We start from the raw sequence: 19,186 nt of genomic DNA, 5'->3' as shown, positions 1-19,186 counted from the left end.
TACAGAGATAAACACTTAGCCAAGGATGGGGGTGGAGGCAGAACATCAACCAGACGCACGGGCTGCTCAGCCATCCTCCTTCCACCACCTCCTGCTCCACCCCAAGCTTCCAGGAAGCCTTCCCTGACCCCCAGACATGCGTGATGGGCCCAGCCCTGGGTGTCCTGTCAGCCTTGCTTTCCAAGGAGCTGGCTCCACGGGATGCTTCAAGGGCCCCGCAGGCCCCCTGCTCTGCCCTCTCCCCAGCACCCAGTGCTGGGCTGGGCACACAGTGGACATTTAACTCGTCATTGACTAAATGAATTATTAAAGTACCTATATTACGTATGCATCCAGTGAGCAGCATCTGTGGTAAAAGAAAAAGGAATTAAGGAAATTTCGGAGGCAATGCCCAGCAAGAGACTGAAAAAGCAGAATTTATATATTGAGAATTAACAGTAGTGAAATGTTTTCTCCCTGTAAGTACCTTCCTCGTTTTTGTCCTCCCATCTCCCCTACCCCCCATTGTCCCTTAGGTCATCATGCACCACCTCCTGCTTTCCCCCGTGAGCAGGGTAATTCGCTGCTTCCCAACAAGCAAGAGGGCACTTGGGTGTGTCTCCAAGACACCCTGGTCAAGCCTGTCACTCCTTGGTACCAACTACAGACAGGAAGCGGAGGGGGCAGTGACACCACCAGGGAAGGCAGACACACCCTCCTGGGTAAAACATGACGAGCTGTGTGTCGCAGGCAAGAAAAGTTGGGAAATACTGGTACTCACAGTGTCCCAAAGACACAGAACCATCTGGGACCTCTGCTTCAACCACACACATGACCTGGTCGGCAGTAGAAAGAGGACGGAGACTGCCTTTGACTTTAACTGTGGGGAGACACTGTGTTCCATATGACAATGATCATCACTTAATATCACTTAACAATCAAGAAAAAAGCCAGGGCAGCCCGGGGGGGCTCAGCGGTTTAGCACCACCTTCAGCCCAGGGCATGGTCCTGGAGACCCGGGATCGAGTCCCACGTCGGACTCCCTGCATGGAGCCTGCTTCTCCCTCTGCCTGTGTCTCTGCCTCTCTCTCTCTCTCTCTGTGTGTGTCTCTCATGAATGAATAAATAAATAAAATCTTTAAAAAAAAAAAAAAAAAGAAAAAGAAAAAAGCCAGAGCCCTACCACCGTCAAAGGTCCAAGGGAACCAATCCCATCTGCATGTGGAGGGCGCTGCAGCTGGTGAATCACACTGTGCATCTATGCACCCACATAACCTTTTCCCCTTTAGCTCTCCACAAAAGCAGCCATCCCCCTTCTGCTAGTTCAGATTTCAAAAAGCAATCACAGGGATCCAAACCACACACTGATTTGCTCTATCGCAATGACATCTGCGATCTCTAGTCCCAAAGGCAAGCATATACCATTGCAATGTTGCCCTTTGAAAGTCGTGTCCAAAAATATAATGCTGCAAAGTTAGGGAATCCCCCTTTTTACCACTATAATCTTTATTATATAAGCTATCACTTATTGAATGCTAATTGCCAGACCATATTCTAGATCTAATTGTCTTATTAAAGCCCTCACTACAGCGCAGAGTTAAGTATCATCCCCATTTTATAGATGAGTAAACTGAGGTTCAGAGAGGCTAAGGAGTTCATCTAAAGTTGTAAAACCAGTACAGTACAAGGATTTTAATTTTTATGTGACTGGCTCCAAAGCCTTTTCCTTGCAGCTTTCCCTCTCAAGAGAGGGGCAGAGCAGGGGGGAAGATGACAAAGACCTATGTACCCACCGCCCAGGATGGACAAATGAAATCACATATGGAATTCGCTTTAGACCTTCTCTTTCCTCTTATGGGAAATGCTGGCAGTAACCAATGCAGCAAAACATGGCAGACACAGCTGGAGCCCTTCCTTCATGCACCGTCCCCCCCAACTCACTCCCCCTCTTCATCTCTAGATGCACCCCTGCCCTGTATTTGGGGAGTCTTCCCATTTGTGCTTATGAACTCTTGCCACCTAGTCTATCTGTAAATAATATGAAGCATGTTTTAAATTGACATCCTGGTATCAGACTGTATGTTCTGACTTCAAATCATGCTCTCCTCCCTCACGTGGTTTTGGGGCTCTACTCATGTCCTGACCTAGATTATTTCCCTGCTGCATGGGATTACTTCGTATGAATACACCATGATGTATTTATCCATTCTTCTACTGACAGGCATCTGGACCATCTCTGTCTTGTCCTTATTATAAATAACCCCGTGGTGCTTCCATCCTTGCAGATCTCTGTCCCTGAGTGCAAGGGTTTCTGGGTGTCTCCCAGGAAGATATTTAGAAGTACACCACTGGGTTGCAGAGCTCACCACCTTCTAGACATCAACAGATGTTGCCAGAACCCTTTATGGCGTAGCTGTCCACTCTGCACCGCCTCTGCTAGCAATGTGTCACCACCTCGGCCGATGTGCGGCCTCTATGCTGTCCAGCTTCAGAGGCCCGTGGATTTCTACCATTCTTGTGGTACACAGTCATTCCTCCTTGATGTTTTCACTTGCATTTCTCCAGTTACCAGTGCAGTTGAGCATATTTTCGTATATCTATCTGTCATCCTACTTTCTAGTATAGATTGCTTTGGATTTGTTTTGGGTTGAATTGTGTTTCCCCCAAAAGATGGTGAAGCCCTAACCCCCAGGACCTGTAAATGTGATCTCATTTGGAAAGAGTCTTTGTAGATAATCAAGGTAAGATGAGGTCAATATGACTGGTGTCCTTATAGAAAAGCGGGAAATCTGAACAAAGTGACACACATACAGAGGAGAAACAATGTGAAGACGCAGGGAGAATGCCATCTACAAGCCAAGGAATGCTTGAGGCTACCAGAAGTCAGGAGAGAGGCAAGAGCAGATCCACACTCACAGCTCTCAAGAAGGAACCAACACTGCTGACATCCTGACCTTGGACTTCTAGCCTCGAGAACTGTGACACAATCTACTCCTCCCTCTACTTTGTGGTACTTTGTCAGGTTGTTCCTGGGAAACCAATACAATTTCCATGGCTTTTCCATACCATTGCTTTATACATCTTTAGACATTCTCCACAATCATGGTTTTTTCTGCTTTATCTATAATTAACACATGCCACCCCCCACCCCCTGCACGAAGTCTTAAAGCTTCATTTTCAAAGAGATTCCTAAGATCCACTGGACTTTGCCATGCAGGCCTGTCATTATGAGGAATATTTAACCAGCACCAAGAAATGACAACACAAGTTAAGAGAGTGTGTGTGAGCCCAGGGCTGCCAGTGAGAAGCTGGAGAGCAAGCAGCCCCCTGACCTCACCTCCAAGAGCAATTCAGGAAGTCAGGAAAAGCATCCCCACCTGCCCCCGCATACAGGAGGGAAGACAGTTGTCAGCCAAGTTATATTGCAAAACCTTTTGGCTCGGTAACATTTTGGACAGATGACAGCATGAATGACCCACTAGATCTTTCCATCATTCCTGCATTGATGGGTCCATCGATAACCAACCCCTCAAGGCCATGGGCCAACTGTGAGTACTGTCCCCCTTCTCACATCAATGCCTGTGCAAGCCCTCTGGGGCTCCCACCACCATTGCCTTAGAACATGGGGAGAAATGGATTTGAGAGGTGGACCAATCACCCAAGGTCACAAGCCTGGTAGGTGGTGAAGTAGGAACTCAGATCGGCCACCCTTTCTCTTCTGCCGAACTGCCTTACAGCGGCTTCAGAAATAGCACATTTCTCTAGTGCAGGGAGAGGGGGGAGAGATCACTAATAGTTTAAGAGGAAATATGTATCTAAGTGACATTTCCGCTGTTACTGACTTGGACTCTGTGTCTATAATTGAGTCAAGGGTTTCCAATCAAAGCCTTCCCAAGAGTGAGAGGCACTAAATTAGTGTAACGATATCTCCAAATACTCTCCAGCCTTTGAGACTCCTCAGACTTCCCTCCATTCCTCCAGCAGGTCAGCCCTAATGAGCATTTTGTGAACTCCTGTCCTTTCTTCGGGAGACGGGAAGGAACTCTGGGGGCAAGTGGGTCTCTCCTTGAGCACAATTACTATGCAGGTCACACAAGGGACCCTGCGGCACTTACCCAGCACAGCCACTTAAGCTCCTAGATAAAACCAAAACGTTAAGCCTTAAGAGATAATATGTTTTTTAAACTATTTTAGTTAGAAACCTGTCTGAAACACCCTGCAACTTCTTCCCTTTCTTGGTGACTCAGGCTCCTCAGTATAAACACTGCTCCCAGATGTGATGTAGCAGGCCTCCACGGGCCTGGACGGAGTTGTTTCAGACTGCTTGGCCACTTGCACTCTTGGGTCAGTGACTAAAGGGTCACTCCTGGAGAAGCGTGCCTGCCACTGCTGGTACCCTTTCTCCTTACGCTGGGCCAACAAACTAGGCAACTAGGTGTGCTAGAATACTGCGTGAAGTAAGAGAGGACGGGCCGAGGGAGCACAGGGCCCACCACAGCACCCTTCCCCATCCCCCGCTCCAGCATTCAGAGAGCTGACCTGCTGCACAGAGGAAAAGCTTTCTAGCGCTGTCACCCACAGAAAGCAAGACTCCCAGCGATGTCAGCAGGCAGGGCAGCGCTCTCACAGATAGCCCGGGGACTCAAGCCACATTTCCAAACAGCTCAGCCCCATGTAAATAAGGCATTGGTTGTCTTTGACTAGAGCTGTCTGCACATGTTTCCCATCATTAGCTGAGACAAGAGAAAAGTTTGAGAAAAGGGGTCAGCCTGAGAACATGACTTGTAAGGCAGCTCATCCCCCTCCCCAGGCTGGCAACTACTGCCACCAAAGGAAGGGGCCTCCATGTGTGAGCCGGGGCCCAGGATCCATGTGCACAGCCAGCACTGCTTACTCTTTGGACAGATCACAGGTCCCACACGTGTACACTCAGAGTTTCCAAGTGAATGGAGATGTAGCTGAAATTAATAAAATATAAATTAATTTAAAATTCCTACTGCTACTATATTGGTAGGAGCTTTCATCATTATGTATTCTCTCAATGAATGATGTTTAAAAACTACAACCACTACCATATTTTTGGCATTAAATGGAGTCCTTGGAACCAGAGATGGGACGGAAAACATTATGTCTTCCCTTCTACAACTGAGCTACTACAGTGTCTGAGGTGGACAAAAGCCTAGAAAAGACCATCTACCTCCCCTTCACAAAATCAGAGGCATCAACCTGGTGACACTTTGCTCTGCTGTCCTAATTTAGGGAATGCTTGGGTGAGCTGGGGCAAGGACAGGAGAAAGAGGGGGAGCAAAGGGATCTGCCCACCAAGACTGTCCAGTGCCAATGCTGGCTCTACTGGGGTCAACCCAGGGCCTCAGCTCTCCCTGCTGCTACCCACCCCACCTCTCAGTCTAAGATCCACAGGCAACACCTTCCTTGTGCTAGCAAAGTGGTGTGGGACCATTACTTTACACACCCTCCTCAGGAAGGCAGAGGAGGGAGGCATCCCCTTTCTCAGCTATCCACTGATCTGAGATCCAGAGAGAAGAAAGGTCCCTCCAGACCTCCAGACACACCTGGAGTGAAACAAATGAGGGAGAGTACTTCCATGCATGATATGCTGCTCAGAAGACTCCATCAGTCGGTGTCTATACAGTGCCTGGTACACAGTGACTAACTTCTGAACCAATCAAAAAGCACATGAATTCTTAGGAAAAACCAGCACTAACTGGTCTGAACAAGACAGAGAAGCTCATGAAGCCGGTGACCAGAGCAGCTCTGGTACAGGGGTAACTTGGAGAGCCAACTCCCGCCATTGCAAACCACTCCCACCCTGAAAGGATTGGTCTGAAAACACCTTCCGTCGTTATTTCTGCTTCCATTCTTCTGGTTTGGTACCAAGCCATCTGTCATAACTCCGTTCAAGTTCTTCAGAAGGCTCACTCTTAGTTTACTCTGCAATTTGCTGCAAATCATTGTAAAATATTATAAAGCCATTTAGCAGAAAGATGGGACTTTTTGTCCTACTCAAAGGAAGAAAACTTCAAGGTAAGATGGCTGTGAATAAAGGAGAGTGGGTGGGGAATCCCAGCATCCCTAAGATGGCCATACTGCTATTTTTTTCTTAAAGTGTAGCTGACCCACAATGTTACGTTAGTTTCAGGTGAACACAACATGGTGACCCAATATGTCTATACATTATTCTGTACTCACCACAAGTGTAACTATTAGCTGTCATTCCACAACCCCATTACAGTACCACTATGTTCCCTATGCTGTGCCTTTCACTCCCGTGACTCATTCATTCCATAACCAGGGGGTGGCTAACTTCTTAAACACTTCTGGGGATGGGCACTCACTTCCTCTTCAGGCATTTCACTCAAGGACTGAAGAGCTTCAATGAAACGTTCATCCTCACAATAAATGAAATTTTCTTTCCAGTATGATTCTTTGGTCAAAGGTCCAAACCTTTGGGAAGCCTCTGGAAAAACTCAATGAAGTCTCTTTCCTCTTCCTACTCTTAGAAAACTGCTATGTTAGCCCTGCCATGCCCAGATTTCTCTTCACCCAAGAACTGCTCCAAATTGTCCCAGACCCTTTATCATCCCGACATCCATCTTCACATGCCCTACAAATTAATATTCATCTATAAGTGTGGTGCCTAGAACTAAATATAATACTCTCGATATGATCTAACACAGAGCACACGGGAAAAGATAATTCCCTTCATTTATGGTAGCATATTTCTGCACCAAACATCAGGACAGGGATGCCTGGGTGGTTCAGTGGTTGAGCGCCTGCCTTTGGCTCAGGGCGTGATCCTGGAGACCAGAGATCAAGTCCCACATCAGGCTCCCTGCTTGGATCCTGCTTCTCCCTCTGCCTATGTCTCTGCCTCTCTCTCTCTCTCTTTCATGAATAAATAAAATCTTAAAAAAAAAAAAAAACCATGACATAAGATCTAATAAGTAAGAATTAAGGTCAACAGAACAGAACTTGAAATCAAGATTATTTCAACAATCTAAGTCATCTAGAACCACACTTTTAACAGCATTACCCAAGATACCAACAGTTCCTTCAGCACCTGTGTCACGTTGTAAGTGTGTGGTCATCTAAATCCCTCCTCTTCTTTTTCCTTTAACTCAGCTGTATTTATGACCCCACCTTGGCAAGGATTACAAATGAGTTGCTACCTGTATTTGCATCATCTGTGCTTGCACATCAGACATACACTGGCAAATGTCCTTCCTATGTTTGTTGCTCCTCCCCCTTCCCCTATGCACACCCACCCCGTCACCTTCCTGCACCCAATGCTGGTGCCAACTAGCTCCACATGATTTTATGACTTCTTGATATGAGGGGTTATCCAACCTCAAATTCAGTACATTTATTCAACACTAAACAAAAATTAGCCAGTTTTTCTCTCAAAACCAGCCACCTACCTTGACTGACATCAGAAACTTTTGGGCTAAATAATTAAGTTACTATATAACTATACTAAAAAGTTTGAAAATTTAAGATGGTTTACATGAAGTGATTAAATATTCATCTAATAAAATATAATGAGGGATCTATCCAATAGTCTTTAAAACAGTAGTAATGAAGAACCTCAAGGATCTTTTATCTGAGAGTAAATTATGTAGTGCATTAATGCTAGGCATTTAGTGCATTAATTCCCTCTGAGCATCTAGGCAGTCCAGGTTGAACCCCATCTTTCAAAGACTAGAGGAAAAGTTGGCCTTTAAAAAAAAAAAACACAGATTACATGATAGGAACAAGATGTGAATTAATGATTATTATGATGTCCCACAGGTGCTTGGAAAGGCTATTACAATTGATAGGCAAATCACACATCAATCTCTATTCTTAAAGCAAAGTGCCCAAGGGACCTAAAAAAAAAAAAAAACAAAACACAGATGGCCTATTTCATTTCTGAGTTATAAAGTTGCATTTCTTTACAAATATTCTCATTTGAAAACTTCATGGAATTCAGTACTAATTAAGCTGTCCACTTAGTTTTATTGGAACATCACTAACATCTAAAAGCCATCCCCTGGCTACTAAAATCATGTCCACATCCCAAACCTGGAACCTGGAAGAGAAAGAGGGAAAGGAACCTTCTCGGGAATCTGGTGATTCTGTTCAGCACTGAGGTGGCATTTTCCCCCAAACTCTTGAGTTGATGATTCTAGAACACCTTTGAAGAATCCAGAGGACCACCATTTCCTAATACCCCAGTGACAAAACCCCTCTCTTTTTCTTGGGAAGTACAAAACCAAATGGTAATGGTTAATTCTAACTACCCTTTAAAAAAAAAAAAGATTTTGTTTATTTAATCACGAGAGAGAGAGAGAGAGAGAGAGAGAGAGAGAGAGAGAAAGGCACAGGCAGAGGGAGAAGCAGGCGCCATGCAGGAAGCCCGACGCGGGACTCGATCCCAGGTCCCCAGGATCATGCCCTGGGCTGAGGGCAGCGCTAAACTGCTGAGTCACCGGGGTTGCCTTCTAACTACCCTTTAAATTAAAATTACCACCTCCAAGAGTCATCACACTGTGACTCTCTTATTATTAGGCACCAAATATCATTATCCCCAGGGAGCTGGACTTCTGTCTTCCAAACCATTTACCCCCTCCTTACACACTGCTTCTCCCAGCTAAGTATGGAACACATAAGAGATTTATTATTGTTTACTCAAATGAACTAAAGTTTTTTTTTTAAGTGAACTAAAGTTAATCATTAGTTCTTAGATTTTTTATTTTTTTATTGTGGTAAAATACACATAAAATTCACCATTTTAGTCATTTTTAAGTATGTCATTGTGCGGCATTAAATATATTCATGTTGTTGTGCAACCATCACCACCATCTACCTCCAGAATGTTTTCATCTTCCCAAACTAAAGTCTATCCCCATTAAACACGAACTCCCTGTCTCCCTCCCCCTTTGTGCAATAACTACTGTCCTACTTTCTTTCTCTATGAATTTGACTCCTCGCATAAATGAAATCTTACATTATTTTTGTCCTTTTGTAACTAGTATATTTCACTCGGCGAATGTCTTCAAGGTTCATCCGTGTTGTAGTGTGTGTCAGAACTGTGTTCCTAAGGCTGAATAATATTCCATTATGTGCATACATATTTTGTTTACCTGTTCATCCAGTGATGGACATTTGGGCAGTTTCTACCTGTTGGCTATTGTGAACAATGCTGCTATGAACATGGGTGTGCAAATAATGGCTTGATTCCCCACTTTCAATTCTTTGGGGAACATACCAGTAAGTGGACTTGCTGGATACGGTAATTCTATGTTAAATTTTTAGTCCTTACAAGTTTTGACAAATCACCTACATGTTTGGCCCTCTCTCCTAGAGAAAAATAAAAGGTTTCCAGAAGGATGGGTCTGGCCCACAACAACAACAACAAAAATGCAAGCCTTGGTAAACACAGTCCAAGTGGTCTATGAGAGAGATGCTCATGAATAATGTAAATATTTGACATAAAAATTAAGTAAACAAAGAAGAGCCATCACCCAGCCCAGTAAATTCAGCAAACTGAAGCACACACAGCGACTGCAGTGAGTGATGCTGTAATCACCAGTGAGCATTCTGGAGACTCACAAGCTACATATTTGTGGTTCTCATTTCTCACTATGGGCCTTTAAAAATTACTTCAAGTCATCCAAGGATGGCTAATGTTAATAATAGTAATAACTACCACTTGTATAACATTAGTGTACTGTTTTACAAAGTGTTCTGCACATATATTATAGTTAACAGATCTTCAGTCTGCAACTCCTCCGTACTGCCCGGAAAATGTATTCCTCCAACGATGAAACTAAAACCCTGTGTGCCAACCTGTGCGGGCAGGTACAGGCACCTGGATGCCGAGCCCTTGGGAAGTCGGTTACTTCGCTCTGTTTTCACCTGAGTTTGGATTCAGAGCAAGGAGGGGCGAGGAGAAGAGGGTGGCGGGAGGCCGCTCTGTGGAGTTATCTGACAAGTTACTTAGAGATTAAACAAAAGCACTCATTTTCTACTAAAAAGTGAAGGATCTCTCAATCACTAATTAACCCAACTTACAGAGAGGGGACTCGAGTAAAGTTTCCACGGAGGGAAGTGGTCAGGTAGCTGAGGTCAAAACCTCCAGACTGCAATTGTGGCCAAGGGCTTTTATTTCCCTAGTAATTTTCTTTAAGAATAAATGTTAAACCTAAAACATCCCCCCTTTTTGGAGGCGATCCTGGCAGCTGCCGTGAGTGGGGAGAAAAAGCACCCTGTACTCCCTGAACCAGCGGCCGCTCAAACTGTGCGCCATTGTCTCCGGGCGGTCACATGAGAGCCCGAGCCGGCCTGGCAGGAACATGTCAGCCATCACCTGAAGCTCGGTTACTTCCAATCCATTAAGGCAACAATTACTAGTGTGCCTTAACCCTTGCAGCTCCCACGTGTCCTGGGCGGCCGGCGGCAGCCCCGTTAACACCCGTGGCTCTGCTGCCAGGCCCCTCAGAAGCAGCGCGGGGACACGCTCTGATTGGGACAAGGTGCCATCTGGTGAGGGGAGAGGGCTGGGCAGGCACTCGGCGCTGCCCCTCCTGAGCAGAGTCAGCCCTACCTCTCCCAGGACTTGCTGCCTCATAGTTTAAATTAATTACAGCTGAAAATACAGGGTTGCCATCTGGTTTGAAAAAGCAAGGATAAGGGAATAAAATGAAAGGGTTTTTGGTACTAACCTCACTTTAATCATTGCCAAAGAGCATGAAGACAGCCCAGCGTCCTCCCACAAGAAAGCCTTGGGCCTCACAAACTTGGCAAGCAGGCCCCGGCGCAAAAGTGGGTGAGCAGAGCGCCTGTCAGAATAAGAGTCCCCGTCGGAGAGGCGCGCTGCAAGGTGAGGGGCCTGCCTGCCCCGCGCCGCGAGGAAACTTTCCTGCGGGCCCTGGGATAGGTTAGTAACTCCGGGGAGGGTTTATTTACACAGAGTGTCTTGCCAAAACGTTACATGCATCATTACAGTTCCATTTTGTGCGCAAATAGATCTGCTGTCAGAATTATAGCATGCGATTTCCTCTTTCTTTGTTTCTCCATCTTCCATAACATAAGGCTTTTATAAAACTCTAAATAAGGCTAAACAAAACACAGGAGAGGAAGGTTGCTGGAGAAGGGAGCCAGCTCTGACGGAACCACGCATGCAACTCCATGGCACCCTTGCATCTGGCCCCTTAGTGAAGGAATGTCAAAAATCCTCATCCCCACCCCCTCGCTGCAGCCACAACTAGTCTCGCCTGTGTTTTGTAGGAAGCAACTTCCTTCTGCTTTCCTCCTACCAGCAGAATCCTGGATTGGAGGCTCTTTTCTATTAGGACTCAGGCTGCAGAGAGACGCTGACTGTGGGCATTGGGGAACCAAAGGTACCACAGCAGTCCTTGCTTTGTCTTGACGGCGGCCCTCGGTGGGTGCAAAAAACTGCCAAGCTTGCAGCTTTCTAGATCAACCGAAGAACTCAGCATCAAGTGGCCTACCACGTAGGGCATCAAGCAGGATTTTCAACCCAATTTAAATCTTCTCCTGCCCATCACCTGAGCTTTCCCCCCCCCCCCCCAACCCAGGTGAGTTTTGCAAACAAAACCTGGATGTACCTGAGTCCAGCTGCTTCCAGAAAGGAATCCCCATGGAGGAACAATGCTGTTTATTGGAATAAACTCTAACAGATATAGATTATAGCCTTTCATAAACCACAGATCAGAATGGTAAGCGAGAAGGTAAAAACAGATTACGAAGATAAGCATTTCTGTTCTGGGGTAAAACACAACTTCAACCCAAATGTGATTTGAAAGTTGTCTTCCAAATCCTGCCCTGACACAATCATTGTCTATAGCAACAGTGTCCATAACATTCAAAATCTCAGGAGTGTAACTTTCGAGTAAATGGTAATCTGTCAAACCACAGGAAACATCTGGTAAAATGGTTAAATAAAAACAGAATTTAAACTTTTGATTTCAGAGCTTACTTATGGTACCCAACAAGAGGCTATTAAAACAAATACCGAAAGCGCTCTGGCCACGCACAGTACTCAGTGATAGTGAAAAACGTTCTTGAGGGGAAGGGAGGAAAAAGCAGACAAGTCAGGAAAGGCAGGCGGTGGCCCTGCTCCTCACAGAGCTCCGTCCTGTACATCATCACCAGGCACAGCTACATTCCCTCCTCTAACCAGGGCTGACTCCTTCCCTGCACACCCATCAACAAACAGGCACTTGGGGAAAACATTGGATAAAATGAGCTAAAGAAGTTATACACAAACAACATGCTTTCCTCCATTCCACAGCAAACATGCATTAAGCAGATAGAATTACCCTACCATCGAAACACAGCAGACATATTACAAGGTACTAACACATTTCGGTCCCAGAACACTTTCGAAGCCTCTTCCATTAAAAAAAAATATATATATATTGAATGATTCAACCATTTCCAAGTTTTTAAAAATCTGTATTTCAAAAAAACAGTAATGTTGAAAAGCAAACAACAAACTAGGAAAATGGTTATTTTCCTAACACATCTGATGAAGGATGCTTGACATGAAAAGTTATAACACAATAAGAGAAGATGAATGCCCTAATTAAAATAGAGAGAGTGAGAGAGAGACAGGGAGAGGGAGAGAGAGGGAGAGAGAGGGAGAGAGGGAGGGAGAGAGAGAGAGAGAGAGAGGAGATACAAAGTAACAAAGGAAACCCAAGTGGCCAGTAAGCATGTGAAAAAATCATTCAAGTTTCCTAGTAGAAGAGAAGGGAAAAAAGGCAAGTTACTACAATGATTCCCTATGAATCTAGCAAAAATTGAGTACATGGTAATAGTCATTTTGTGATGATGCAGGGAGACGGGCACGTGCAGACGGTTACTAGTGGGAATGTAAATCAGAGAACCTGCTAGGGAATATACCAGTCAAAGCAGAAAAGGGTGCCTTCTGAGCCAGAAATTCCAATTCTAGAAAAATGGGAAATATGACATAGGCACAAGGATGGATATACATACATCATCCCAGAAGTTTTGCAAATAACAGTGAAACACTGTAAACAACCCAAATATCTGCATTTGTTTAACAAGTTCTTTTGGTTACAAGCAACATAAAACAAAGCTAGCTAGTTGAAGAAAATAAAGGGGAATTTACTGGAAGGATACTGTGCTACATTTCTTGGAAATGAAAGAAGAGTCAAACAACCAATCCTGGTAAAGGAAAACAAAAACAAAAACAAAAACAAAAACAAAAACAAAAACGAGGCAGCCCCAGGACCTTGGCAGCAGGAGGTAGAAGGAGCTCTATGCTCCTGTGAGCAATGCCCAGAGCAACTGCTGCACAGAGCACACCTGCCCTCTCCCAGCACCACGGCAAGATGCTTGGCGGGGAGGCACCATGGCCAACCACTCCAGGTCTTAGACTCAATCACCATGAATAGTACCACAGTCCCCTTTCCAGGTCCTACACATATACTGGAATCCAATCACAGAGCCATGGAGGAGTTATTGACAACAAGTCTTAAAAATTCTGAGACTTTTTATTAGATACCATATATGCTGCTGAAAATTAGAAGATAACCCCGCAACACACACACACCCAAATGGCACCAGTTTTCAATAAAAAGACTTCACCTGAGTTTCCAATGAATTATTTCTCAGTAAGAAATTGGGGATCTTACAGGAAAGCAATCTACTGAGGTTTTGAGTTTTGTAGGTTTGGGGAGAAAAGGAACAGAGAATGCTCCATCTCTGCCATGAGTAAGTGAAGGTACTAGTTTTGTTTTTGTCGTTGTTGTTGGAATTGTTGGAATTAAAGTAAACTGTTGGAATTCCGGGGTAGAAGTAGAACTGAGCCTTTGGGGCATTAGTAATAAAAGTCTACGAAAAGGTGATTTGAGCTATCTTAGAGCAGGCAGGAAAAATTTAATGTGTTGCATAAATTTCAGCCATCTTGTGTTCTAGATCCTTTGCCTCCTCCTCTACCATGACTTCTCTCCCTTCCCCCTCATCCCCCCATTCCTGAGCTCTCACTTCCTACCATATAACAATCACACACGTATACTGAATACTGCCTTTATTTATCATCCACAATGCCACCCCTCCCAGGGTTCACAGACAAACCAACTCCCTGCCAGGCGTCCAACTACTGCCCCAAGGGGAGACCTCACCAAGGTGCTGAGACTTGTCCCTGCCAGGTCCCCTTTCCATTAGCCACCAAAATGCCATCATCATCCACCCCCGCAAAATGGAGAAATCTGTTCTAAATGAAATGCAGAGTATGACTTGAAATCGAATCCTGCATTAAAAAGAAAAATCTATAAAGGACATTACTGAATGTGAATATATTTGTATATTAGATCATATCATTGTTAAAACATATATATAAGGGAAAGCAAATTTGGCAAAATATTAACAACTGGTGAATCTAGTGAAGGGTATTCATTGAAATAGTTGTTCAATGTTTCTGCAAATCTGAACTACTTCCAAAATAAAAAATTGGGGCAGGGGATGGTGGAGGGAGTAAAAGATGACAGGTCAGATTATCATCGAATTTGGATGGTACGTCTAGAATTATCTAATAACAAAATGTAGGCAAAGTGGGATGTTGTGGGACTTTAGTTTTACAGAAGGGCCCACACAAGGATATGGGGAAGAATTGTGTGATGGAGAGGTGCATGCCATATATTTGAAGATGCCATGAGCAAGGAAAATGTTGGTTTCAAATATTAGCCTCAAAATGAAGTCCTGAAGCAGGTTGGATGATCCAAACTGCCCACCCTGAATTGTCAAAGAGCTACTTCTCATACTGTGTAGCTTGCCTAAAGGTATGTAATAGCAGGAATTTAAATACATTCTTTTAAGATTTAACCATGGTTAAGGAGTAGTTCAATGATCGATAGTCCAAGAAGGCCACCTACTAAGAACTAAGTGGGAAAAGGGAGTTTGGGACAAATCACCAAAATTCTTGAAAATCACCATAAGGAACCTGGATTTTACCTTGTTATCAAAAAGAAGCCAGAGCCACCACCCACTAATAAACTTTACCATGTCCTCCAAATAAGCCCTCAAGATTACCTGCTGACCATGGCACCATGCAGCCATCAGCCCCTTTCAATGAGGTCTCCATTCCCAAGCTTAATCCACATTTGACAGACAGCTCTGAGAGAATGCTGTTTCCATCAGTTGATATAATTTACTCTAAAGCTAAAAGCCTAATGCAAAACGATGCAAGATCATTCAAAACCAACACACAGGGAACTAGAGCTGTCAGTGATGCCAGCCCAAAGCTATCATAAACAAAAAAAAAATAAACAATTCTATTAGAATAGCCAATACACTTTGGCTTTGAGAACTTTTTAGGTAGATTTGAAAAAATACCAAAAGTACTGAACACTTGGGTAGATATTTGCTTGCTTTTCTAGTAGGAACAGATCTAGTCTTTGGGTTGATTTCCACCCAGAAGACATGTCTGGCCACCCCTCTGCATTGGGAGGTGAGCCCAGCTGAAGTGAATTTCTCATTTCCATATACCTTACATTATGTACACACTGGCATCAGAGCACAGTGCATAAGAAGAAATATAAATAGAGCAGTGGGGAAAAAAACCCACATTTCATTCATACAATAAACTCTGAAGACTTATTACTCAAAGTCAACATCAGGAAAAGATCATCTGATCCAAAGCAAGCAACACAAGCGGAGCTAGTGATTTGTAAACTGTGCCTTTGCCCAGGTACTAGGGGTTTGCATTTCCTGTCTTGGGGGAGCAAGGGATATAGGGAAAGGAAAGAGTGAAGGTAGTAATGCTCTGGTTCTCTCTGTTCCAGCATTTTTCCTCAACTAAACATCAAGGCTACAAGAAAACACAGAAGCACAGGAAGTGGTGCCACACAGGATTTATTACATATGTAAAAGCAATTCTTAAAATCTTTCCCAAAGGGAGGAGAGTTTTAACAATGCTCTCAGAGTGATTTCTTTTTCATTCAAACACTTATTTAGTACCTAGCAGGTATCAGGTACTGTGCTGAGTGTTAGTGGGACAGACACTCAGATCCTGCCCTGACTCAGCTCCTGTCCTGGAAGGACCTGCAGCCTGGGGAGGGGCACAGACTGATGGCCACACAATTATAGCAAAGCATTACCATTTTATATAAAGAAGTGTTTATCTTGAAGCAAAAGGAATCACCATTTGCCAAGAGAGGGAGGCAAGTATACCAGGAAGGACTGAAGGCACATGGGCTCACTTCAGCAAGTGGGAGCACACAGGGAGAAGCTCCTGCTGACAGTGGTCTGTTTGCTGTTTTCTGCAGCTGACTAGAAATCATGGAAGATTTGAGGAGGAGAGTAAGAACTTCAGAAACCTTCTGAAGTGCCACGACCAGCAAAGAAGGCACTATCATGGAAATGAGGGCCTAAACTATGGCTAGGGCCAGTACCATCATGGGCAATATTTAGCAGGGCATGCCAATGGGTTCGATATGGGAGATGAAGTGGGAAGTGGGAGGAGGTGACTTCCGGGGCAAACAGAAAGACAGCTGTCCCAACAAAAAGATGGGAAGAAGAAAGGAGCTACTAAAATCAATTCCAGCAGAGCAGCGCTGACCCGAGGAGTGTACACAGTATCTCAAATGCAGATGGCTCTACAGGTATGAAGGGTGGACTCAGCGAGACACGAAGATTTGAGAATCCTCTACCTGGAATGGTAATCTAGGCCATGAGTTGGCAATGTGACTTCATCAGCAGGGTCTGTACAGTGACAAGGATGGAGGTCTGCAGAATGGCAGTAATGCTGAGTCTTTGAAAGATCCTGAGTGAAGTGGGCACAAAAGTAGGAGAGGAACCAAAGAAAGCAAGAAAGGGGCCATGGGAGACGAGGGAGAAAAGACTTACAAGGAAGAGGAAGTCCAATAAGGAACTTCAGGTTTGTTTCTAGGGATGAGTAAGTCACCAGTGAACGAGGGAGAGAAGTTTCATTAAAATTATTGGCAGAGGGGCGTCTGAGTGGCTCAGTCAGTTAAGCGTACAGTCCCTGTTTGCAGTACAGGTCATGATCTCATCAGAGTCGTGGAATCAAGTCCCACATTGGCCCCTCACTCAAAGGGAGTCTGCTTCTCTCCTCCTCCCTCTACCCTTCTCCCCGCTTGTACTCACTCACTCTCTCTCTCTTTAAAATAAATAAATCTTTAAAAAAAATATAAAACTGGGGGATCCCTGGGTGGCTCAGCGGTTTGGCGCCTGCCTTCGGCCCAGGGCGTGGTCCTGGAGTCCCGGGATCAGTGCCGCGTCGGGCTCCCAGCATGGAGCCTGCTTCTCCCTCCTCCTTTGTCTCTGCTTCTCTCTCTCTCCCTCTGTGTCTATCATAAATAAATAAATAAATCTTTAAAAAAATTTTTTTAAAAATATAAAACTGTTGGCAGAGACCACAGTACTGGACTGGGAGGTGGATATGGAAGTAGAAATAATATGCTGTCTAGAAACAGCTCAGAGAGGGGGAGAAAGCTAAGGATGGATGGTGAGACACATAAGGTCAAGGGAAGACAGGACCTCAGACTTCCTCAACTTCTCTGAACTCAGAGAACTTCCCTAAGAGCCCCAGACAGGAAAGATGGCACCCAATAGCCCCAAATCCAGGAATTATACAATCATTTCATTACAACAGTTGGTACAACAGTACAGCACCAGACCTTGGTGAATCTGAAAGTTTATAACAGAATTTTGAAATCAAGCAAAATGCTCATTTTGTTAGGCAAGTGTGCTCCCTGGAATATTCCTAACAGGTCTCATGAAAAGGAATAAAAGATTCCATGGTTAGTTACCCAATAAATCCTGGGCTAGCCAATGTTTTCACGCATTGGACCTCTCAAAGCCTAATATGTGCCATGCATGAGCAGACCTGCAAGATCAGGTGACGTACTTCCCAAATTTAGGCCAGTGAACCCTTTTTTTCCTTGGAGCATCTGCTTGCAAGACTGTTCTGAGATCATCTATGGGTAATGGTGTCTTGAATCCATGAGGACTGTCACTTCAGCGGTCACATGCAGCTGAGAAAATGATTCTTGCTGAGTTAGAACACTCCACAACCATTCCTTGATGGGTTTAATGTCAGAGACAAATTTAGGGAAGCAAAGAGATTTCAGTTCTCAGACTTGCTTCTACAGTGACCTGACCTTGTAAGAGCTGGTTTGTTTCTTCCACTTGACCTTCAACCAGTTTCTGGAACTGGTTTTTATGTGGATCCATTAGTTACATTTCTTAGATCGTTTCAAGGAAGGGAAGGCAAGGGGAAGGATAATTTTGAGAAGAGCACAGTAGTAAAGTCAGTCCCCCCCCCCCTTTTTTAAAGAGTTATTTACTTGAGAGGGGTGGGGGAAAGAATCTCCAGCAGACTCCCCAGTGAGCACAGAGGCTGGACCTCATGCACCTGAGATCACGTCCCGAGCAAAAACCAAGAGTATAAACACTGAGCCACTGAGCCACCCAGGCGCCCCACATCAGTTTCCTTCTATTCTGCAGTATATTTTGCCTCTGTCGGGGCTATTGAAGGCTTGGATCCAGAATACAGATCCCTTGTTGGGCAAGGTTTCTAACTACTGCCAGACTCAGAACACCACTGCAACATTAAGTTCTCTAATTATGCTTTGGAGACAATTGGTGAAGAAATTTCAAAATGGAGGGCGGGGGTGGGGAGGGTTGGTTTACCCAGGGATTTAGCAAAGAAGATAGAGACTGAGTACTGGCGCTTATCAAATAAAAACTACACCGGACACAGAACACTGGGCTTGTTAACTACCTCGCTATGTTCCAGCTGCACGTAGCCCAGGCAAATGATGGATTTACAATCAAGATCCTAGAGGAAAATAAAAGAACCATCGGTACTCACACACAAGCAATGTTTCTTAGCATTCCTCTCTCTGGTGCTTGGTCAAATCTACTCAAGTGACAGCACTTTCTATACTTGCAGGACAGACTGGCTTTGGATTACAGTAAGAGGTCTGTGTGGTCATAAAGCAACATCAAGACTAATCCTCTAACTAACATATAAAAATAGCTGCCATTGTGTTCCCAGAGCAGAAGCATCTTCAAGACAACAGCACTCTGAAAAGAGCTTCAGAGCTCGGAGATCAGGATAGGAGGGAGAAACAGCCAAATCTCGTATTGTTTTGTTTCCTCAACTTCTGAACAAATGCCTCTGACTTACTCT

The 19,186-nt window shown here is 44.6% G+C and overlaps 1 protein-coding gene across 4 annotated transcripts in view; it reads right to left on the bottom strand.

Annotated features, from left to right (window-relative positions):
• The window catches only part of VGLL4 (vestigial like family member 4), a 164,169-nt gene that overhangs the window by 14,120 nt on the left and 130,863 nt on the right, over positions 1–19,186 (bottom strand). Inside the window, exon 1 of one of the 4 annotated variants that reach the window (XM_072720294.1) lies at positions 10,704–10,915. The exons of the other annotated variants lie outside the window; for them this stretch is intronic. Within the exon in view, the coding sequence (XP_072576395.1) occupies positions 10,704–10,717 (14 nt within the window). The 5' untranslated portion in view covers positions 10,718–10,915. Of the gene's footprint in view, positions 1–10,703; positions 10,916–19,186 lie in introns of those variants that run through there. 4 annotated transcript variants of the gene reach the window in all.

The sequence above is a fragment of the Vulpes vulpes genome, chromosome 9, assembly GCF_048418805.1.
Source record: "Vulpes vulpes isolate BD-2025 chromosome 9, VulVul3, whole genome shotgun sequence".
In the NCBI taxonomy this organism is placed as follows: Eukaryota; Metazoa; Chordata; class Mammalia; order Carnivora; family Canidae; genus Vulpes; species Vulpes vulpes.
Note: the sequence above shows the minus strand (reverse complement) of the source record. Positions and strands in the feature narration are given on the sequence as shown.